The sequence below is a fragment of the Ranitomeya variabilis genome, chromosome 4 (assembly GCF_051348905.1).
Source record: "Ranitomeya variabilis isolate aRanVar5 chromosome 4, aRanVar5.hap1, whole genome shotgun sequence".
In the NCBI taxonomy this organism is placed as follows: domain Eukaryota; kingdom Metazoa; phylum Chordata; class Amphibia; order Anura; family Dendrobatidae; genus Ranitomeya; species Ranitomeya variabilis.
In genome coordinates this window covers 235,036,487-235,061,330 of record NC_135235.1, presented here as the reverse complement: position 1 = coordinate 235,061,330, position 24,844 = coordinate 235,036,487, and the positions used below count along the sequence as shown (strand labels likewise).

Below are 24,844 nucleotides of genomic sequence, written 5' to 3'. Positions count from 1 at the left end.
TTCTATTCTTGTCCATAGGAGCAGTATTATAGTAGTTCTATTCTTGTACATTGGGGCAGTATTATAGTAGTTCTATTCTTGTACATTGGGGCAGTATTATAGTAGTTCTATTCTTGTACATTGGGGCAGTATTATAGTAATTATATTCTTGTACATTGGGGCAGTATTATAGTAGTTCTATTCTTGTACATTAGGGCAGTATTATAGTAGTTCTATTCTTGTCCATAGGAGCAGTATTATAGTAGTTCTATTCTTGTACATAGGAGCAGTATTATAGTAGTTGTATTCTTGTCCATAGGGGAGGATAGACGTGTGTTTGTGAGCTCTCAGCAGGGCGGAGGTCTCGGCTTCTGACCCAGGTAGAGGGGAGGAAAGCTGGGCTGATGATCCAGGGGAAGCTCCCAGCCTGGAGTGTGGCCTGCAGCATGGACCTGATGGTAATAGAAAGCTGGAAATGGTGGCTTTTGAGTCTTCTAAACCTTTTTGTTATGTTGCTGGACTGAGTGCCAAAGTTACAAGGCAAAGTATTTTTAAGCTTAAATTGCAAATCAGCAAATTAAATGATGAAATTAAGAAAGGGACTGATCCAAAGATAAAACTGTGGAAATGTGAGAGCCTGGATGATTACAGACGAGAAATGGTCATTCGGAAAGAAAGCCTGGTCAAAGATGTAAACTCTGTGCCCAGAAAGGTAACTTGGGCTATGGAGAAAAAGAGAGGATCCACAGCCCAGAAGGCGAGTAGAAAGCACATTATTAGTAATAAGGACATTAAATATGAAATTGTGTACGGTGTGGAGCAAGGAAGTCCGGTAAGAAATGCAGAACTTATATCAGCCGCACAGTGTGAGGGGTCTGAGGCCACAGACAATGCTCCAGAGGAAAATGTCGGCAAATGAGGGGTTAACTGCAGTGCCCTCTGTATGCAGTGAGCACAGCTCCTGTGTGTGATAAGGAAAGTGCCCCCTGTACTGACACTGTGTGCGAGACCCCGCTCAGTGCTGTGTGTGCGAGACCCCGCTCGGTGTGTGTGTGTGAGACCCCGCTTACTTATGCTAGCAATTGCCTGTATGCAACAGATACAAACATAATGAACCCTCCATGTCAGTGAATGGAGACAATGTACATCAGTCAGTGGTAATGGACTCTATGTCATGCATGTCAGTGAATGGAGACCACACTGCAGTTATAATTGACTCTGAACCCTCCATGTCAGTGAATGGAGACCACATTGTTCAATCATTAGTGGATCTGGGCGTTTTTGCAGCATAAACAGGTGTCATTTATCATGAGGCTGGGGAAAGCTCCAGCACTGATCCACCTGCGGCTGGGGAAAGCTCCAGCACTGATCCACCTGCAGCTGGCGAGAGCTCCAGCACTGATCCACCTGCAGCTGGGGAAAGCTCCAGCACTGATCCACCTGCGGCTGGGAAAAGCTCCAGCACTGATCCACCTGTTGCTGGGGAAAGCTCCAGCACTGATCCACCTGTGGCTGGGGAAAGCTCTAGCACTGATCCACCTGCGGCTGGGGAAAGCTCTAGCACTGATCCACCTGTGGCTGGGGAAAGCTCCAGAACTGATCCACCTGTGGCTGGGGAAAGCTCCAGCACTGATCCACCTGTGGCTGGGGAAAGCTCCAGCACTGATCCACCTGTGGCTGCGGAAAGCTCTAGCACTGATCTACGTGTGTCTGGGGAAAGCTCCAGCACTGATCCACCTGTGGCTGGGGAAAGCTCCAGCACTGATCCACCTGTGGCTGGGGAAAGCTCCAGCACTGATCCACCTGTGGCTGCGGAAAGCTCTAGCACTGATCTACCTGTGTCTGGGGAAAGCTCCAGCACTGATCCACCTGTGGCAGGGGAAAGCTCCAGCACTGATCCACCTGTGGCTGTGGAAAGCTCTAGCACTGATCTACCTGTGTCTGGGGAAAGCTCCAGCACTGATCCACCTGTGGCTGGGGAAAGCTCCAGCACTGATCCACCTGTGGCTGCGGAAAGCTCTAGCACTGATCTACCTGTGACTGGGGAAAGCTCCAGCACTGATCCACCTGTGGCTGGGGGAAAGCTCCAGCACTGATCCACCTGTGGCTGGGGAAAGCTCCAGCACTGATCCACCTGTGGCTGCAGAAAGCTCTAGCACTGATCTACCTGTGTCTGGGGAAAGCTCCAGCACTGATCCACCTGTGGCTGGGGAAAGCTCTAGCACTGATCCACCTGCGGCTGGGGAGAGCTCCAGCACTGATCCACCTGCGGCTGTGGAAAGATCCAGCACTGATCCACCTGCGGCTGGGGAAAGCTCCAGCACTGATCCACCTGCGGCTGGGGAAAGCTCCAGCACTGGTCCACCTGCGGCTGGGGAAAGCTCCAGCACTGGTCCACCTGCTGCTGTGGAAAGCTCTTGGGCTCCCTCCGGTGGTTGTAAGTGGTAGCGCTGCTGTCTCTGAATCACAGCAGTTATCAGGTGTGTTCACTTTTTGCAATTCTGACTGGGCTATTTAGTCTTGCTTCACCCTTTAGTCAGTGCCAGTTGTCCATTGTTCCTGGAGGATTCACATCTCTGCCTGGTCTCTCCTGCTTGCTGTTCATTTCAACAAAGATAAGTTCTGGCCTTGATTTTTGCTGTCCACATGCTGTGGCCTTATTGTTCAGTCTTTTCCATGTTTTTGTCTTGTCCAGCTTGGTCTGTATAAGGATTTGTTTAGCCAAGCTGGTATCTCTGGAGATGCAGATATAGTTAGCTGTGGAGATTTTGTATTTTCTGTGGTGGATATTTTCTAGTGCTTTAATACTGACCGCATAGTTTTCTGTCCTGTCCTTTCTATTTAGCTAGAAGTGGCGTCCTTTGCTAAAATCTGATTTCAGTCTGCGTATGTTATTTCCCTCTCCTCTCACAGTCAATATTTGTGGGGGGCTGTCTATCCTTTGGGGATTTTCTCTGAGGCAATATAATTTTCCCTTTTCTATCTCTAGGGGTAATTAGTCCTCCGGCTGTGTCGAGATGTCTAGGGAGCGCTAGGTACATTCCACGGCTACTTCTAGTTGCGGTGTTAAGTTCAGGGTCTGCGGTCAGTACAGGTACCACCTCCAGAGTACGTCTCATGCTGCTCTTAGGCCACCAGATCATAACAGTACAACTGGCCAACATTCAGTTAACCGCATCTCAGAAGAAGGCAAGGAAAGTGCTGAGCCACTTTTTTTTTCTGTAGTCTGTTGTGTTTTTTTTTTTTTTTCTTCCCTCTTTACCTCTGGGTGGCTCAGGAGTTCGGCGCTGGTATGGATGTTCAGGGATTGGCTTCTCGTGTGGATCAACTTGCTGCTAGAGTACAGGGTATTTCCGATTATATCGTTCAGACTCTGGTTTTAGAGCCTAGAATTCCAACTCCTGATTTGTTTTTTGGGGATAGGTCCAAATTTTTGAGCTTTAAAAATAACTGTAAACTGTTTTTGCTCTGAAACCCCGTTCCTCTGGTGATCCCATCCAGCAGGTTAAAATTGTCATATCTCTGCTGCGTGGTGACCCCCAGGATTGGGCATTTGCCCTGGAAGCTGGGAATCCGGCGTTGCTTAATGTTGACACCTTTTTTCAGGCGCTTGGGTTATTGTATGACGAACCTAATTCAGTGGATCATGCTGAGAAGACCTTGTTGGCCCTGTATCAGGGTCAAGAAGCGGCAGAATCATATTGCCAGAAATTTAGAAAATGGTCTGTACTGACTAAATGGAATGAGGATGCCTTGGCGGCAATTTTCAGAAACGGTCTTTCTGAATCCGTTAAAGATGTTATGGTGGGGTTCCCCACGCCTGCTGGTCTGAGTGATTCTATGTCTCTGGCCATTCAGATTGATCTGCACGAGCGCAGAGTTGTGCACACTATGGCATTGACTTCCGAGCGGAGTCCTGAGCCTATGCAGTGTGATAGGATTGTGTCTAGAGCTGAACGACAAGGATTCAGACGTCAGAATAGGTTGTGTTTTTACTGCGGCAATTCTGCTCATGTTATTTCTGATTGCCCTAAGCGTACCAAGAGAATCGCTAGTTCTGTTACTATCAGTACTGTACAACCTAAATTTCTGTTGTCTGTGACCCTGATCTGCTCATTATTGTCATTTTCTGTCATGGCATTTGTGGATTCAGGCGCCGCTCTAAACTTAATGGACTTAGAATTTGCCAGACGTTGTGGTTTCCCCTTGCAGCCTTTGCAGAGTCCTATTCCTTTGAGGGGCATTGATGCTACACCGTTGGCTAAAAATAAACCTCAGTTTTGGACACAGCTGACCATGTGCGTGGCGCCAGCCCATCAGGAAGATTGTCGTTTTCTGGTGTTGCATAATTTGCATGATGCTATTGTGCTGGGTTTCCCATGGTTACAGGTGCATAATCCGGTATTAGATTGGAAATCTATGTCTGTGACTAGTTGGGGTTGTCAGGGGGTTCATGGTGACGTTCCTTTGATGTCAATTGCCTCCTCCCCCTCTTCTGAAATTCCTGAGTTTTTGTCAGATTTTCAGGATGTATTCAATGAACCCAAGTCCAGTTCCCTTCCACCGCATAGGGACTGTGATTGTGCTATTGACTTGATTCCAGGCTGTAAGTTCCCTAAAGGCCGACTTTTCAACCTGTCTGTGCCAGAACATACCGCCATGCGGAGCTATGTTAAGGATTCCTTGGAGAAGGGGCATATTCGGCCATCTTCTTCACCATTGGGAGCAGGTTTTTTTTTTGTTGCCAAAAAAGATGGCTCCTTGAGACCCTGTATTGATTATCGCCTTTTGAATAAGATCACGGTCAAATTCCAGTACCCTTTGCCTTTGCTTTCTGATCTGTTTGCTAGGATTAAGGGGGCTAGTTGGTTTACTAAGATTGACCTTCGAGGGGCATATAATCTTGTTCGTATTAAGCAGGGTGACGAATGGAAAACTGCGTTTAATACGCCCGAAGGCCATTTTGAACACCTTGTGATGCCATTCGGACTCTCTAATGCTCCATCTGTGTTTCAGTCCTTCATGCATGATATATTTCGGAATTATCTTGATAAATTCATGATTGTGTATTTGGATGATATTTTGATTTTTTCAGATGATTGGGAGTCTCATGTGAAACAAGTCAGGATGGTATTTCAGATCCTTCGTGATAATGCTGTCAAGGTGAAAATATATATCTTTATACTCTTTTTGTACTGCTATACTTTTATACTGTGAAACAATAAGTTTTTCCTATGCTTGCAGATATAACTGTATTTAAGATGGCTACCAGTATTCACCTTTACCCTAGTTTTCGTTTCTGAGGGAAGAAGTATCGTTTCTTCTGAAATTGAAACTTCTGGAATGCGAGGAAAGGAGGATTCGCCAGGACACATCAAGACAAATCAGAAAGGACTGAATATTAGACATATACTGCTTAAACCCCGCCTATTGCATTCCTTTTCCTAGAACAATATAGTACTGTATATTTGGAAATAAACGCAGTTGCTGTAACCGCTGCTGACACAAGTGGATGCACGGGCATCAGCTAAGATTGAATCAGCTGCGTGTCTGACTCATTTTTACTCGGTACCAGATGCCCTGCACACACTTTAATTTGGAATGACTGGTGAATGAGGGTTATTGTCGTGACGACCCCGACAATTTGGCGCGACCAACGTGGGGCGTGGCCAGCGATCCGAGACCCCCTGTACCCATGCCTGGATGTCCGTGGATGACACCCGTAGTGGCTGACCTCGAGGACTGATCACCCTCCAAACACGGTAAGTGGCGATCATATACTCTGTATGTGTCACACTTGCTAGTGTCTCAGCCGTTATTGGTTTGTCTGTGGTCTCCTTGGGTCCGAGAGGTGACCGGTCGAGTGGTGAGACCGAGCGCGATCCTGTGCCACGCTCTGAACCAGCAACTGAGAGACGTCGCATCCTGCGCGTCCTCGTGTACACCACACCTCCTCCACCGGTCATTGTACTCCATTCAACCACCCTACCCGTGAATATTGTCTAGTAGTGAAGTGGAGTGAAAAATTGAGCAAGTTGTAGATTGTGGAGCGGTTTAGAGAAAGGGATAGGAGACGCAGCCTCTGTGATACTGTAAAGACAGGTAACTAAGACGTTCCGAGATGGGACCACCTGTACAGACAGGTAACTAAGATGTTCCGAGAGGGGACCACCTGTACTGATAGGTAACTAAGACGTTCCGAGAGGGGACCACCTATATTTCAGTGGAGGGGTTCTCATTAGGAGGCTGCCTCCCAACGGTTTAGAATATCGTGGCAGGATAGTCTGTAATCACTGTTGTTCAGGTTAGGGACAGGAAACATTGAGCGCGAGGCTCTTTTCCTAGTACGTCGAACGTGAGGCTCCGTACTATAGAACACAGTGTTGATATCGCTGCCAGTGGCCTACTGCAGAAGGCCATAGTGTTCTGTGAGTCATGTTGCGTCTCTTAAAGCAGAAGTCTGTGCCCCACAGGTTAAATGAGGATGCTGTGGAACACAAGACAATAGTAGCGTCACGGGAGGGCAAGAAGGCAGTCAAGAATGTTGGCAGGTTGTATAAGCATGTAGGATTGCCCCCGTCAGGGAGATTGCAGCCGTCTATATGGCGCAATCTCATAGAAAATAAAAGGGGCATGTTGAAAGATAAAGGATTGTTAGAACAAGCGCAAGCTCATCTGCGAGTTGCGCGAGGCTTAAAGAAAGAAGGATAGAAAGAGGTTGATGGAGCGGGGGGATCAGAGGAAGGTTTTGAAGAAATTAAGTCTGACAACTGCTGTATTTCGTTTCTGTGTTAAAGTTTATTTCTAAAATACCCGATGGGAGGAGGGAGCGGACCGCTGCGCGACTTGTTTGAGATTTCTCCTCTTTTCTCCTTATCTGTGCTGCATGCCAGAGAAAGGGGGGCATAGAGCTGGGCTATTTTCTCCCTTCTGTGCTGACTCGCTGAGGAATGCTGTGATTTTTCTTATCTCTGTGTTTCTGAAAAGGAGGGGGCACGCACGTGGCTGCGCTCTTGAGTTTCACTGTATTTTCTTGGTGTAGTACGCGCTGGTAGATCTGTGTTTTGTTTAAGGCGACAATATTGTTTTGAAGTACAAAGAAATATTATCATCTGGAAATTTGAAAGTGAAATCTAGTGCCTAGTTCTAGAAGGAAACTTGTAAGTGATTGGTTATCAGTGTGATTGAAAGATTGGTAAAAGATTTACCTGCTTCAAGTTGAGTTGTTGATATATAGTAAATTGAGGATCAACAAAGGAGGAAAATAGCAAGTGAATAAATGGTGTCTGAGAGTGCAGCAGGACGAAAGTAAGGTGTATTATGAATGTTTTGATGCTTAAAAGTCCGACTATGACTGACACATTACTGCTACGGTCATATCTTTGTATAACCAGAGACCCAGATAAGACAGATGGACTGTGATCAGACAAACCCAGACTGGAGAAATACTTGTATGATCTGTGCTGCAACCCGACCTAAGAGAATTGCACTGAATCCTGTCCAGACAAGATCACATGTAGTGATATAAGAAGCTGACACAGGATTGTGGTTGGTGGATAGTGGGGACATTAACTTTTGGGAGTAGGCTGACAGTAATCCTTTTGGGAAGGAGCTGTAGACCAGCATGTCATGTCACCCCCACCACCAGAGAACCAACCACATCAGGTAGGGTAAAACAGATACAGGAGTATTATCCCTGGAGGCCCTCTGACTAGCTAGCTACGCTAAATTAATTGGCTGACCCTGAGAACCAACCTTTCCCATTTTTCAGATAAAGACAATATGATGGACGTATAAGTGCACCTGGGCAGGCCTAGGGAGTTAGTGAGCACAAAAGCAGGTGACTTGCTAGGACACATAATTAAGACTTTTTACAGATGTGACAAAAGGAGAGAGTGTGAAGATGTATTTTGGACAGTTACAGCTGAAATGGGAAGACATGGGGTACAGTTCAGTAAACCCACTTGATGTTAAAGTATTGGTAAATACATTCATTGACAGTATGACCAAAGACTTACGAGATGCAAATACAGAGACCTGTTGCTTATTACAGCGGCCGCCTGGATACGTGGCAAGAGGAAGTTCCTCCTGTGTTCGGCCTGTGTTGTCTGTCCAGCTGTTGCTACACAAGTTTTCAGAGATTGTTTTGGATCACCCACTGACGGTCCATACCCCACATAATGTCCATAGTATCCTTAACCAAGTACAACCTAGCCACATGTCCATGGCTGGACAGCTGCGACTTCAGTGTGCCATTCTCATGCCTACTAATGTGACTTTGAAAAGGTGCACTGTCCTAAACCCCGCTACTCTTCTCCTAGTTCCTATGGATCCAAAGGGGGGAGGAGTAGGTGACATAAAAAGGACACTCTTTTTCTTTCTAGAATGGATCCAGAGGAATAAGATCAGATTTCCAAACCACATGATTGTCTAGAATTGATGTCTCAGGAAACGGCTGGTTTCCCTATTGTATCTAGTGTGCCATTCCTAATGCTGATTTTGAGCTTTTTGTAGATGGATCCTGTCACCAAGATGGCCAAGGACGCTTCTGTACCAGATATGCTGTGGTCTCAGAACATGAGGTAATCAAGGCAGAGTCAATGCCAGCTCATATGTCTGCACAAGAAGCAGAGCTCAAGGCGCTCATAGAAGCGTGCAAACTAGCAGAAGGTAAGACTGTAAATATCTACACTGATTCCAGGTATGCTTTTGGCATTGCACACGATTATGGGCCTATCTGGAGAGCCAGGGCTTTCCTGACAGCAAATGGCCACCCCACTAAACATGCTGAGGCAGTCCAGCAACTTATGAATGCACTACAGTTTCCCACACAAGCAGGCATCATAAAAGTAAAGGCACATACCAAAGGCACTGATGGACAGGCAAAGGGTAACGCACTGGCAGACCAGGCTGCCAAGAAAGCAGCAAGCACTCCTGTAGCCTCTGAAGTACATCACCTAGACACCCCACCATCTCCACTTGTGTTGAAAGACATCTTAGCCCGGTTACAAGAACAGGCAAGTAAGGAGGAGAAAAATAGGTGGCAAAAGATAGGGGCTTGCTCTGATACCGTCACTGGACTATGGGGGAGGGGTGAAAAGGTCTGCCTACCACAGGTACTGTACCCAATGATGGCACAGGTTCCGCACGGGAATGTGCACCACTCAAAGACGGCTATGTGTGACACCCTACAGAAACAATGGATTGCCCCCGGGGTTTTCCACCTGCGCAGAAAGGCAGGTACAGAGCTGCATGATATGTGCCACACATAATCAGAGTAGGACAGTGAAAACTCCATCCAAACACACTCCCCGGCCACTTTACCCATTCCAGAGACTGCAGATTGATTATGTTTAGTTACCCAGGGTAGGGACGTATGAGTATGTGTTGGTCTGCATTGATTTATTTTCAGGTTGGCCAGAAGCCTACCCAGTTGCCAAAGCTACGGCTAAGACAACAGCGAAGAAACTGATGGCTGAGATCATATGCAGGTATGGAGTTCCTGAAGTCATTGAAAGCGATCAGGGTTCCCATTTTACTGGAGAGATCATGTCAGAGGTAATGGCAGCACTGGGGGTAAGTCAAGCATTGCATACTCCATATTATCCGCAGAGCAGTGGAAGAGTAGAGAGACTAAATGGAACTCTTAAGCTTAAAATCCAGAAGGCAATGGCAGAGACTGGTAAACCATGGACAGAATGCCTTCCTCTAGCTTTGTTTTCAGTAAGATATACCCCAAACAGGAAGACAGGACTGTCGCCGTATGAGATTCTGTTTGGCAGGAGCCCCAATTTTGAATGTTTCTTTCCACAACAGTTGCAGCTCAAGTACCAGGACTTGACTAGCTATGTGCAGGCCTTACATGGACACCTTGCTAAAGTGCATTTAACTGTCTTCAGTTCTCTTCCAGACCCATACAAGGTTCCTGGACACCATCCCTTTGTGCCAGGAGACCTGGTGTATGTGAAAAACTTTGTGCGCAGAGATTGTCTCCAGCCAAGATTTGAAGGACCCCACACGGTGATCCTGGTTACCCCCACTGCAGTAAAACTTGAAGGAAAGAGCACCTGGATCCACGCCTCACACTGTAAAGGAGATCGAACCAGTGTTTAGTCACAGTAGTGACTGAAGGGAAATGTTGCTGTTGTTTTTGGTCCTGGGGCTGGGAGCCATCCTTGCCCCTACCTCTTCGGCCCCTATTGTAAATAAGAATCCTGGTCCCACTATTCTCTGGGTAAACCTGACAGCCCCGGTAAATATCTGGCGATTTGATTTCTGTGATGTAGTCAAGTGCTTCGAGACTGGACGGGTGGTAGAGGGGATCATCCAGTTTTATATGTGTGTTACCAGAAATGACAACAATAATTGTTATTATTGGACAGATGCTGCCTGGAATACAGGGGATGATTGGGGATATAAACCTAGCGAAGCCATGTTCCCTAAGGATGGGACGGGTAGGAGTCTTCGTGAGAGAATGCATCTAACAGCCCTTCTGCAACCACTTAGGGGCTGTAAATGGGGTAGAAACTGTCACCCCCTCCTCCTAAATCTTGAAAACCCCCAATCTGCTGACCTGCAGACATTTGTACTGGGAAGACATTTTCATTATGTATTTAATGGTGGATACCATGGGAATTTAGGCCATATACAGCTCCAGGATATTAGCTTCAGACCAACCAAGGCCCCCGTTATCAGTACAGCTAAAACAGGCCCAGGTGAGCGTTTGCAAAATGTAGTTAATTAAGTGATCCCCATTCCAGGTCTCAGTTGGCAAGAAGTTTTCTCCATAGAAACACAAACAGCCCCAAGGAAAAACCTATGGTTAGAATGGGTGAGATACAATGTAAGAGTCCAAAATATCTCTGTAGGATGTATTGCTTGTGCTGCTGCGAATACACACCTATACACACATGCATTGCTTTTTCCTGATGACAACACCACTGCCTGTGTCATGAATCTGTTGAAAGGTCTGAAGCCCACTGATTGCCCAGATTATGTCCCACTAATTCATAAGGAACCTAAACTAAAGGTTCCAGGAGAAGTAACCGTATTAGCTGACAATTACACCTGCTATAATTCCCACGACACCACAGGTACACCAGTAGGGATCTTCAAGATAGGTTTCTGCAAAGAGAACAGTTCTCTAGATACTGACTTGCTAATTAAACATACACAATATATGTATGACATTTATTGGTTATGTGGAGATGGTAAGCTCCGTCCTAGGTTGCCTAATGCCTGGACAGGTCAATGCACCCTTGTTAAACTAGCCATGCAGTTCAAGATTTTACCTTGGGATCCAGAGATACCTGATGAACCTACCAGAAAGAAGAGAAGCCTTGATCAGCTCCACATGAGTTATGAAGAAGATCCACTAGTATATATTGATGCCATTGGAGTGCCAAGGGGGGTGCCTGACCAGTTTAAAGCCCAGAACCAGATTTATGCCGGCTTTGCTTCTATAATCCCACAGGTGCAGATTAATAAAAATGTTGATTGGATCAATTACATATATTACAGTGAACAAAGGTTTGTCAATTTTAGCCAAGATGCCTTTCAGGGTATAGTTGAGGAACTGGGCCCTAACACTAGAATGACCCTCCAAAACCGACTAGCCCTTGATATGATCTTAGCTGAGAAAGGAGGAGTCTGTGGGATGGTGGGAGAGGAGTGTTGTACCTATATCCCTCAGAACTCTGGAGTAAATGGAAAAACCATGATAGCCCTTAAAAATATAACTGGGTTAGCAGCAGAATTGAAAACTAATGCAGGAGTAGACACATCTTTCTTTTCCGGTTGGTTGGGTGGGCTCAAGGGATTCCTTCAACAGGCCTGTCTGGTACTGATTGCCCTCCTTATAATTGGATCCATAATCCTCTGTTGTGTTATTCCCTTGTATAAAAAGGTTATTGCCAAAGCAATTCCGACTGGCACCTTCCTCAATCAAGTAGATCCACCAGAGTGCGACGGTACTGATCCAGGGGAGATCCCTAAGTACGTCCCCCTCAAGAGAGTAGACAAAACCCCCTATTCTCATGATACTAAGAGATTTAGTTTAGGGACAGTGGGAGAACTCCATGTGAGGTTAGTGAAGGGTTCAGCTGCCTGGAGGCCTCTCGCAAGGGGAGAGCTTCTGAGGTGTCTGTATGAAGAAATCCACCTCCCCTTTCCCCATCACATGGACAGTCTCGAAGGATCTTTCTTTAAGGGAAAAACTTAGTGTTTAGGGGGGATTGTCAAGGTGAAAATATATATCTTTATACTCTTTTTGTACTGCTATACTTTTATACTGTGAAACAATAAGTTTTTCCTATGCTTGCAGATATAACTGTATTTAAGATGGCTACCAGTATTCACCTTTACCCTAGTTTTCATTTCTGAGGGAAGAAGTATAGTTTCTTCTGAAATTGGAACTTCTGGAATGCGAGGAAAGGAGGATTCGCCAGGACACATCAAGACAAATCAGAAAGGACTGAATATTAGACATATACTGCTTAAACCCCGCCTATTGCATTCCTTTTCCTAGAACAATATAGTACTGTATATTTGGAAATAAACGCAGTTGCTGTAACCGCTGCTGACACAAGTGGACGCACGGGCATCAGCTAAGATTGAATCAGCTGCGTGTCTGACTCATTTTTACTCGGTATGCCCTGCACACACTTTAATTTGGAATGACTGGTGAATGAGGGTTATTGTCGTGACGACCCCGACAATGCCTTGTTTGTGAAGGGATCTAAGTGCCTCTTTGGAGTACAGAAGATTTCTTTTTGGGCTTCATTTTTTCTTCCTCATCTATAGAAATGGATCCGGTTAAGGTTCAGGCCATTCATGATTGGATCCAGACCACATCCCTGAAGAGCCTTCAGAAATTTTTGGGCTTTGCTAATTTTTATCGCCGTTTCATTGCCAACTTCTCCGGTGTGGTTAAACCCCTGACCGATTTGACGAAGAAAAGCGCTGATGTGACGAATTGGTCCTCTGCGGCTGTTTCTGCCTTTCAGGAGCTTAAACGCCGATTTATTTCTGCCCCTGTGTTGCGTCAGCCGGATGTTTCTCTTCCTTTTCAGGTTGAGGTTGACGCTTCTGAGATTGGGGCAGGGGCCGTTTTGTCTCAGAGGAATTCTGATGGTTCCTTGATGAAACCGTGTGCCTTCTTTTCTCGAAAGTGTTCCCCTCGGAACGCAATTATGATGTCGGCAATCGTGAGTTGGCTATGAAGTGGGCATTTGAGGAGTGGCGACATTGGCTTGAGGGGGCCAAACACCGTATTGTGGTCTTGACCGATCATAAGAATCTGATTTACCTCGAGTCTGCCAAACGGCTGAATCCTAGTCTCGTATCTTCCAGGTTCTAAGAATGTTAAGGCTGATGCCCTCTCTAGGAGCTTTTTGCCTGATTCTCTTGGGGTCCTTGAGCCGGTCGGCATTCTGAAGGAAGGGGTGATTCTTTCTGCCATCTCCCCTGATTTACGACGGGTTCTTCAGGAATTTCAGGCTGATAAACCTGACCGCTGTCCAGTGGGGAAACTGTTTGTTCCTGACAGATGGACTAGTAAAGTGATTTCGGAGGTTCATTGTTCTGTGTTAGCTGGTCATTCTGGGATTTTTGGTACCAGAGATTTGGTTGGTAGGTCCTTTTGGTGGCCTTCTTTGTCACGGGATGTGCGTTCTTTTGTGCAGTCCTGTGGGACTTGTGCGTGGGCCAAGCCTTGCTGTTCCCGCGCTAGTGGGTTGCTTTTGCCTTTGCCGGTCCCTGAGAGGCCTTGGACGCATATTTCTATGGATTTTATTTTGGATCTTCCGGTTTCCCAGAGGATGTCAGTTATCTGGGTGGTTTGTGACCGGTTTTCTAAGATGGTTCATTTGGTACCTTTGCCTAAGTTGCCTTCCTCTTCCGATTTGGTTCCGTTGTTTGTTCAGCATGTGGTTCGTTTGCATGGCATTCCGGAGAATATTGTGTCCGATAGAGGTTCCCAGTTTGTTTCTAGGTTTTGGCGGGCCTTTTGTGCTACGCTGGGCATTGATTTGTCTTTTTCTTCCGCATTTCATCCTCAGACAAATGGCCAAACCGAGCAAACTAATCAGACTTTGGAAACTTATTTGAGATGCTTTGTGTCTGCTGATCAGGATGATTGGGTGGCTTTCTTGCCATTGGCCGAGTTTGCCCTTAATAATCGGGCTAGTTCTGCTACCTTGGCTTCACCCTTCTTTTGTAACTCTGGTTTTCATCCTCGTTTTTCTTCAGGGCAGGTTGAGCCTTCTGATTGTCCTGGGGTGGACTCTGTGGTTGATAGGTTGCAGCAAATTTGGGCTCATGTTGTTGACAATCTGGTGTTGTCTCAGGAGGGGGCTCAGCGTTTTGCTAACCGTCGTCGGTGTGTTGGTTCCCGGCTTCGGGTTGGGGATTTGGTCTGGTTGTCTTCCCGTCATGTTCCTATGAAGGTTTCTTCCCCTAAGTTTAAGCCTCGGTTTATTGGCCCTTATAGGATTTCTGAGATTATAAATCCAGTGTCTTTTCGTTTGGCCCTTCCGGCCTCTTTTTCCATCCATAATGTTTTTCATAGATCTTTGTTGCGGAAATATGTGGTGCCCGTTGTTCCCTCTGTTGATCCTCCTGCCCCGGTGTTGATTGATGGGGAGTTGGAGTATGTGGTTGAGAAGATTTTGGATTCTCGTTTTTCGAGGCGGAAGCTTCAGTATCTTGTCAAATGGAAGGGTTATGGCCAGGAGGATAATTCTTGGGTTGTTGCCTCCGATGTTCATGCTGAGGATTTGGTTCGTGCCTTTCATTTGGCTCGTCCGGATCGGCCTGGGGGCTCTGGTGAGGGTTCGGTGACCCCTCTTCAAGGGGGGAGTACTGTTGTGAATTCTGCTCTTGGGCTCCCTCCGGTGGTTGTAAGTGGTAGCGCTGCTGTCTCTGAATCACAGCAGTTATCAGGTGTGTTCACTTTTTGCAATTCTGACTGGGCTATTTAGTCTTGCTTCACCCTTTAGTCAGTGCCAGTTGTCCATTGTTCCTGGAGGATTCACATCTCTGCCTGGTCTCTCCTGCTTGCTGTTCATTTCAACAAAGATAAGTTCTGGCCTTGATTTTTGCTGTCCACATGCTGTGGCCTTATTGTTCAGTCTTTTCCATGTTTTTGTCTTGTCCAGCTTGGTCTGTATAAGGATTTGTTTAACCAAGCTGGTATCTCTGGAGATGCAGTTATACCCTCCATATCTTTAGTTAGCTATGGAGATTTTGTATTTTCTGTGGTGGATATTTTCTAGTGTTTTAATACTGACTGCATAGTACTCTGTCCTATCCTTTCTATTTAGCTAGAAGTGGCCTCCTTTGCTAAAATCTGATTTCAGTCTGCGTATGTTATTTCCCTCTCCTCTCACAGTCAATATTTGTGGGGGGCTGTCTATCCTTTGGGAATTTTCTCTGAGCCAAGATAGTTTTCCCTTTTCTATCTCTAGGGGTAATTAGTCCTCCGGCTGTGTCGAGATGTCTAGGGAGCGCTAGGTACATTCCACGGCTACTTCTAGTTGCGGTGCTAAGTTCAGGGTCTGCGGTCAGTACAGGTACCACCTTCTCCAGAGTACGTCTCATGCTGCTCTTAGGCCACCAGATCATAACAGGAAAGCTCCAGCACTGATCCACCTGCGGCTGGGGAAAGCTCTAGCACTGATCCACCGGCAGATGGGGAAAGCTCCAGCACTGATCCACCTGCGGCTGGGGAAAGCTCCAGAACTGGTCCACCTGCGGCTCTGGAAAGCTCTAGCACTGATCCACCTGCGGCTGGGGAAGACTCCAGCACTGATCCACCTGTGGCTGGGGAAAGCTCTAGCACTGATCCACCTGCGGCTGGGGAGAGCTCTGGCACTGATCCACCTGCGGCTGTGGAAAGCTTTAGCACTGATCCACCTGCGGCTGGGGAAAGCTCCAGCACTGATCCACCTGCGGCTGGGGAAAGCTCCAGCACTGATCCACCTGCGGCTGGGGAAAGCTCCAGCACTGGTCCACCTGCGGCTGGGGAAAGCTCCAGCACTGGTCCACCTGCGGCTGTGGAAAGCTCTAGCACTGATCCACCTGCGGCTGGGGAAGGCTCCAGCACTGATCCACCTGCTGGTGGGGAAAGCTCCAGCACTGGTCCACCTGCGGCTGTGGAAAGCTCTAGCACTGATCCACCTGCGGCTGGGGAAAGCTCCAGCACTGATCCACCTGCGGCTGGGGAAAGCTCCAGCACTGATCCACCTGCGGCTGGGGAAAGCTCCAGCACTGATCCACCTGCGGCTGGGGAAAGCTCCAGCACTGATCCACCTGCGGCTCTGGAAAGCTCTAGCACTGATCCACCTGCGGCTGGGGAAGACTCCAGCACTGATCCACCTGTGGCTGGGGAAAGCTCTAGCACTGATCCACCTGCGGCTGGGGAAAGCTCCAGCACTGGTCCACCTGCGGCTGTGGAAAGCTCTAGCACTGATCCACCTGCGGCTGGGGAAGACTCCAGCACTGATCCACCTGTGGCTGGGGAAGGCTCTAGCACTTATCCACCTGCGGCTGGGGAAGACTCCAGCACTGATCCACCTGTGGCTGGGGAAATCTCCAGCACTGATCCACCTGTGGCAGGGGAAAGCTCCATTACTGATCCACCTGCGGCTGGGGAAAGCTCCAGCACTGATCCACCTGTGTCTGGGGAAAGCTCTAGCACTGATCCACCTGTGGCTGGGGAAAGCTCCAGCACTGATTCACCTGCTGCTGGGGAATTCTCCAGCACTGATCCACCTGCAACTGGGGAAGACTCCAGCACTGATCCACCTGTGGCTGGGGAAAGCTCTAGCACTGATCCACCTGTGTCTGGGGAAGACTCCAGCACTGATCCACCTGTGGCTGGGGAAAGCTCCAGCACTGATCCACCTGCAGCTGAGGAAAGCTCCAGCACTGATCCATCTGCGGCTGGGGAAAGCTCCAGCACTGATCCACCTGTGGCTGGGGAAAGCTCCAGCACTGGTCCACATGTGGCTGGGGAAAGCTCCAGCACTGATCCACCTGTGGCTGGGGAGAGCTCTAGCACTGATCCACCTGCTGCTGGGGAAAGCTCTAGCACTGACCTATCTGCTGACCAACAGCAGTTCAGAAGACTGTTCTCCAATGTTACAAGACTAGTGAACCCTCCACCTCAGAGGAGGAATGCAGTCAGGATAAAGTACACAGGACCAGAGGAGAAGATCCCATTCAGAATCTATATTGGAAAGGTTCTACTGAAAGAGATTATGAAGTTTAAGGCGTCTGAGGTTTACGCTCTGATCCATGTCCCATCAAGCAGGTTCTATGACATCAGCTTTAAGCTCCAGTGTGATCTGGATCTGTTCTGGAATATCTATAATGACACTAGAGGAGATGAGATCTGGGATCATCTTCAGTGTATCCAGCTGTCTAAGCCGCAGACAATAACGGCCACTGTTCTGTTCCAGTCTGAGGTGGTGGCGCTGGCAGATCTGCAGCACTGGCTGAGCGGGCAGTGCATGGCGAGAAGTCATCCCGAGAAGATCTATGATGAGGAGCAAATATGGAATGGAGGATATTCTGTGAAAATCCTGCTTCTACAAGAGAATGGTGTAACCAGACATCTGCCCCACTCCTACCTGGGCTCAGAGAGGGGGATATGCCACTACCCCGGCCAGGACCTGGGCATATGTTCTGTGATTGCCCCTATGCAGAACATAATATAATCGCCAGACCTCCTTGGAAGTTATGAAAGCAGATGTCACCAGAGGTGCAGATGTTGTCCAAGAAGCCGGCACTGATTAGGTTATAAGTCATTGTAAGAGTGAACCTGCTCCAGAGTCTGATGTAATATTAAAGGGAACCTGTCACCCCCCAGGCGTTTGTAACTAAAAGAGCCACCTTGTGCAGCAGTAATGCTGCATTCTGACAAGGTGGCTCTTTTAGTTCTTGGTGCTGTAACTGCAGAAATAATCGATTTTGAAATTTGTCCTTCATACCTTGAAAGTGTCCTGGGGGTCTTTCCCCCCCCCCCGATCCAGACGCCCCACCGCTGTCATTCATGGCCTCTTGGCGCCGGGCACCGCCGCCTCACCGTTTTTTCAATTGTCCCGGCACCTGCGCTGTTATCTTATGCCTTAGGCATGTTCAGTTAGCGCTGCCCGTCCACTGACATTTGATGTCTTGCGGAGTGCGCCTGTGGGGCCACGCGGCCAGAGATCCCGCCCCGCAGTGTGAATAAATCAGAAGACACTGCGGGGCGGGAATCTCTGGCTGCGCGACCACACAGGCGCACTCAACAAGACATCAAATAATGTCAGTGGACGGGCATCGCTAACTGCGCATGCCCAAGGCATAAGATAACAGCGCAGCGCCAGGACAATTGAAAAAAAACGCTGAGGAGGCGGCGCACTGCACCAAGAAACCATGAATGACGGCGGTGGTGCGTATGGATTAGGGGGAAAGACCTGCCCCCAGGACTTTCAAGGTACGAAGGACAAATTTCAAAATCAATTATTTCTGCAGTTACATCACCAAGAACTAAAAGAGCCACCTTGTCAGAATGCAGCATTACTGCTGCACAAGGTGGCTCTTTTAGTTACAAACGCCTGGGGGGTGACAGGTTCCCTTTAATGGATGCAGCACCACTAGGATCACCAGCCATTGAAGAAATGCCTAAAGTACCCCCAGCCGCTGAGGAAACATCTAAAGTGCCACCAGCCACTGAAGAACCATATAAAGTATAATCAGCTGCTAAGTAAAGACGTAAACCATCATCATTGGCCACAAAAGTAAGATGTAAACAATGGTCGGCCACTAAAGTAAGATGTAAACAATGGTCGGCCACTAAAGTAAGATCTAAACAATGGTCGGCCACTAAAGTAAGATGTAAACAATGGTCGGCCACTAAAGTATGATCTAAACAATGGTCGGCCACTAAAGTAAGATGTAAACAATGGTCGGCCACTAAAGTATGATCTAAACAATGGTCGGCCACTAAAGTAAGATGTAAACAATGGTCGGCCACTAAAGTAGGGCCTAAAATACCAGTAACTAAAGAGAGACCTAAGGTGTCCAGAAACCTGTCGCCAAACCATCTAAGCATCAGCCCAGTACATCTGTAGAAGCCGTTAATCTGTCCGCAGTATCCAGTGTGGACGTGGAAGGGTATGCGACTATAAGGCCATGTGCACACGTTCAGTATTTTTCGCGGTTTTTTTCACTATAAAAACGTGATAAAAACGCGAAAAAAACGCTAACATATGCCTCCCATTATTTTCAGTGTATTCCGCATTTTTTGTGCAAATGTAGCCTTTTTTCCGCGAAAAAATCGCATCGCGGAAAAAAAAGCAACATGTTCATTAAAATGCGGAATTGCAGGGGATTCCGCACACCTAGGAGTGCATTGATCTGCTTACTTCCCGCACGGGGCTGTGCACACCATGCGGGAAGTAAGCAGATTATGTGCGGTTGGTACCCAGGGTGGAGGAGAGGAGACTCTCCTCCACGCACTGGGCACCATATAATTGGTAAAAAAAAAAATAATTAAAATAAAAAATAGTCCTATACTCACCTGCGATGTCTTCCCGCCTCTCCGCTGCATGCTGCCACTTCGGTTTCTATAGCTGGTGTGCGGTGAAGGACCTGCGATGACGTCACGGTCTTGTGATTGGTCGAGACCGGTCATGTGACCGCAACGTCATGGAAGGTCCTGAACCACACCGGCATCTATAGGAACGGACGCCTGCAGGTGAGTATAACCATTTTTTTAATTTTTTAAATTATTTTTAAACATTCTATCTTTTACTATAGATGCTGCATAGGCAGCATCTATAGTAAAAAGATGGTCACACTTGTCAAACAGTATGTTTGACAAGTGTGACCAACCTGTCAGTCAGTTTTCCAAGCGATGCTACAGATCACTTGGAAAACGTTAGCATTCTGCAAGCTAATTACGCTTGCAGAATGCTAAAAAAACGCGAAAAAAACGCAAAAAAAACGCAAAAAAAAAAATGCGGATTTCATGCAGAAAATTTCCGGTTTTCTTCAGGAAATTTCTGCAAGAAATCCGGACGTGTGCACATACCCTTAAGAAGAAAAAAAGTCTTTCTGGATTCCTTCAGAAGATCATAACAGTGCAGAAAACCTCTGATCCTCCAGTGCTGGAGATAAGTCCCGGACGTTACAATGTACTGGGAGAAGACAAAGAAGGAGAGGCACAAATGGAGCAAGGTCCTTCATACACCATAGAAATCGTCTCTGACGAGGTGGATCCTGACCCTCCCGTGTCTACGAAGAGATAGGGCACTCCAGGTGACAGTAGTGGAAGGAGGAAGAAGACCAGAAAGTCTAAGTGATCAGGATGCGGCTGAGAATAATCTCCATTAATGGGAACAGTGAGACGTATCTGAAGAGCAATGCCCATGTGACTGCAGCCAAGAGAGACTGGAGACTGGGTCCGTCATTCTGGTCCTTCGGTCTGGAGATGAATGACGGTGTGGGGATTCTGTGTAACACCATGGATGTCCAAGCAGACGGAGGCCAGGAGATCTGTCCGGCCGCTGTCTGATGCTGGACTTTATACTGGACTCCATCCAGTATACAGACATAAACATTAATGTTCCACAGACCATGAAAAAGCGGAGGGAACTGTTGGGATTTGGCAATGTTTTCTAATGTTATTGTGTATGTGATGTAACAAAGCAGTATTTTATTTATTTATTATTTTGTGATTTTAATGTAAATATTCTGTAATATATGGTTGCGAGTTTTTAAATAAAAAGTAGATAATAGTAGTTATATTCTTGTACATAGGAGCAGAATTATAGAAGTTACATTCTTGTACATGGGGCAGTATTATAGTAGTTATATTCTTGTACATAGGGGCAGTATTATAGTAGTTATATTCTTGTACATAGGAGCAGAATTATAGTAGTTATATTCTTGTATAAAAGAGCAGTATTATAGAAGTTATATTCTTGTATATAGGGGCAGTATTATAGTAGTTATATTCTTGTACATAGGGGGCAGTATTATAGTAGTTATATTCTTGTATAGAAGGGCAGTATTAGGCCGTAGACACACTGGTGCGAGATACGGCCGAGTCTCGCTGGTTAAAAGCAAGCTGTGGCACCGGGACTCCGGAGCGGACCGTGCGGCTCCATGTATTGCTATGCAGCTGCACGCTCCGCTCCGGAGTGCAGGTGCCACAGCTTGCTTTTAACCAGCGAGACTCGGCCATATCTCGCACCAGTGTGTCTCCGGCCTTATAGTGGTTATATTCTTGTACATAGGAGCAGTACTGTAGTTATATTCTTGTACATAGTAGCAGTATTATATTAGTTATATTCTTGTACATAGGAGCAGTATTATAGCAGTTATATTATTGTACATAGGAGCAGTATTATAGCAGTTATAGTCTTGTACATAGGGAGCAGTATTATAGTCGTTATATTCTTGTACATAGGGGCAGTATTATAGTAGTTATATTCTTGTACATAGGGGCAGTATTATAGTAGTTATATTCTTGTACATAGGAGCGGGAGCAGTATTATAGTAGTTATATTCTTGTACATAGGAACAGTATTATAGTAGTTATATTTTTGTACATAGGAGCAGTATTATAGCAGTTATATTCTTGTACATAGGGGCAGTATTATAGTAGTTATATTCTTGTACATAGGGGCAGTATTATAGTAGTTATATTCTTGTACATAGGAGTGGGAGCAGTATTATAGTAGTTATATTCTTGTACATAGGAACAGTATTATAGTAGTTATATTTTTGTACATAGGAGCAGTATTATAGCAGTTATTTTCTTGTACATAGGGGCAGTATTATAGTAGTTATATTCTTATACATAGAAGCAGTATTATAGCAGTTATATTCTTGTACATAGTGGCAGTATTATAGTAGTTATATTCTTATACATAGAAGCAGTATTATAGCAGTTATATTCTTGTACATAGGGGCAGTATTATAGCAGTTATATTCTTGTACATAGGGAGCAGTATTATAGTAGTTATATTCTTGTACATAGGGGCAGTATTAGAGCAGTTATATTCTTATACATAGGAGCAGTATTATAGCAGTTATATTCTTGTACATAGGGGCAGTATTATAGTAGTTATATTGTTGTATATAGGGAGCAGTATTATAGTAGTTATATTCTTGTACATAGGGGCAGTATTATAGTAGTTATATTCTTGTACATAGGGGCAGTATTATACTAGTTATATTCTTGTACATAAGGGGAGTATTATAGCAGTTATATTCTTGTACATAGGGAGCAGTATTATAGTTGTTATATTCTTGTACATAAGAGCAGTATTATAGTAGTTATATTCTTGTACATGGGGCAGTATTATAGTAGTTATATTCTTATACATAGGAGCAGTATTACAGCAGTTATATTCTTGTACATAGGGAGCAGTATTATAGTTGTTATATTCTTGTACATAAGAGCAGTATTATAGTAGTTATATTCTTGTACATAGGGGCGGTATTATAGTAGTTATATTCTTATACATAGGAGCAGTATTACAGCAGTTATATTCTTGTACATAGGGGCAGTATTATAGTAGTTATATTGTTGTACATAGGGAGCAGTATTATAGTAGTTATATTCTTGTACATAGGGAGAAGTATTATAGTAGTTATATTCCTGTACATAGGGGCAGTATTATAGTAGTTATATTCTTGTACATAGGGGCAGTATTATAGTAGTTGTATTCTTGTACATAGGGGCAGTATTATAGTAGTTATATTGTTGTACGTAGGGGCAGTATTATAGTAGTTATATTCTTGTACATAGGGGCAGTATTATAGTAGTTGTATTCTTGTACATAGGGGCAGTATTATAGTAGTTATATTGTACATAGGGGCAGTATTATAGTAGTTATATTCTTGTGCGTAGGATCAGTATTATAGTAGTTATGTTCTTGTACATACAGAGCAGTATTATAGTAGTTATATTGTTGTACGTAGGGGCAGTATTATAGTATATGGAGGGCAGCATGCAGTTAGTCACAGTGTGTTTTCTGCTGATAACATTGCAGTTTCTTTGCTCTGTAATCTTGACATTTGCAGTAATAACCTCTTACAAACACATATCTGGATACAATGTACTGAGTAAATATAACCACTATTGTAAGAGTACAAAGAATTCCAGCCGGATATGATAAGTGTGAGATATAATATCAGCAGCTGCCTAATATGCAGTGAATTATTAGCTGACGTGTGATCAGTGATAGAAGGCTGCATAGTAACATAATCATAGTTTTACAGGACACAATCTATAAACCTATATACACCTCATACATGTAGTTACATTGTTGTCCAAATGGGGCAGTGTTATGTAGAAGTCAGGTATAAGGTCGATAATAGACATTAGACAGTAAACGTTTATCTTGTAATTAAATGCTACATTGTGTGACATATTCCAGAGATCTCCCTCTTGTCTTCTGAGGATCTCTCGCCTCCCATGCAGGTTATCATGGAAAGATCTAATTTGTGAGAACTGGTGAAGACAATATAGAAATATCAATGGAAGAAACATCAGAAAGTTCTAAAGAAAAAGAGAGTCAAAGCTCAGAGCGAGCGCCAGGAGCGGGAAATCTAATTGTCCAACATCCAGACACTGATTCATTTCCTGCTTTGTGTTGAAATTCATTAGAAAATAGGCAATGATGTATCTAATCCCATACTGTCCTCCAGTGGACAGGTTGCCTGGAGGCTTTGCACCCGGAGATAAGTAATATTGTTGTGCTGTTCCTTTTTTATGAATAATCCCATACTGTGTGATGCCATGTTACATGCTTACCTTCTTCCCCATCTTGCTGGCTCGAGGTTGTGGGGACGGTGCTGGGACTTGTGGTTGCCGCCAACAAATCTTGGCGAGGACGTGATGTCGCCTTATAAATCCCGGGAGCTGGAGCCTCCCAGAGTCCGATCACTGCCCCCCCGCCGCAGTTTTACGTCTGCAGGTGAGATCCAATCTCGGGTCTGTGATAAAAGAAGGACGTGGAGATTACAGAACCTTCTCCTGCCCTTCACCATCCGCAGCTACATGGTTGTATTGCACAGGAGAGGATTAGATACACGGCTGTATCGCACAGGAGAGGATTAGATACATGGCTGTATCGCACAGGAGAGGATTAGATACACTGCTGTATCGCACAGGAGAGGATCAGATACACGGCTGTATCGCACAGGAGAGGATCAGATATACGGCTGTATCGCACAGGAGAGGATCAGATACACGGCTGTATCGCATAGGAGAGAATTAGATACACGGCTGTATCGCACAGGAGAGGATTAGACACATGGCTATATCGTACAGGAGAGGATTAGAAACACGGCTCAGCAGTGCCACACATGATAGGATTAGATACACTGCTCTGCAGACTGTATCACACAGGATGGGATTAGATGCATGGCTCTGCAGACTGTATCATACAGGATGGGATTAGATACACTGCTCAGCAGACTGTATCACACAGGATGGGATTAGATACACTGCTCAGCAGACTATCACACTGGATGGGATTAGATACACTGCTCAGCAGACAGTATCGCACGGGATGGGATTAGATACACGGCTCAGGAGACTGTATCACACAGGATGGGAATAGATACACTGCTCAGCAGACTATCACACAGGAACACAGGATCGGATTAGATACACTGCTCAGCAGTCAGTATCACTCAGGAGAGGATTAGATACACGGCTCAGGAGACTGTATCACACAGGATAGGATTAGATACATGGCTCAGCAGTCAGTATCACTGTGTAATATTTCATCCTGCTAATGGAGATGCTGTAGAATATTTGCTCAGTTACTCCCAGATGTCAGTACAGATCAGTCAACTGTTG

General features: G+C 45.8%; 1 protein-coding gene across 1 annotated transcript in view; it reads right to left on the bottom strand.

The window, feature by feature from the left end:
* Positions 1–23,866, bottom strand: part of ATP4A (ATPase H+/K+ transporting subunit alpha) — a 45,404-nt gene extending 21,538 nt beyond the window's left edge. Inside the window, exon 1 of the mRNA XM_077260249.1 lies at positions 23,792–23,866. Coding sequence (XP_077116364.1) covers positions 23,792–23,803 — 12 coding nt within the window. The 5' untranslated portion in view covers positions 23,804–23,866. The remainder of the gene's footprint in view (positions 1–23,791) is intronic.
* Positions 23,867–24,844: the final 978 nt, after the last annotated feature.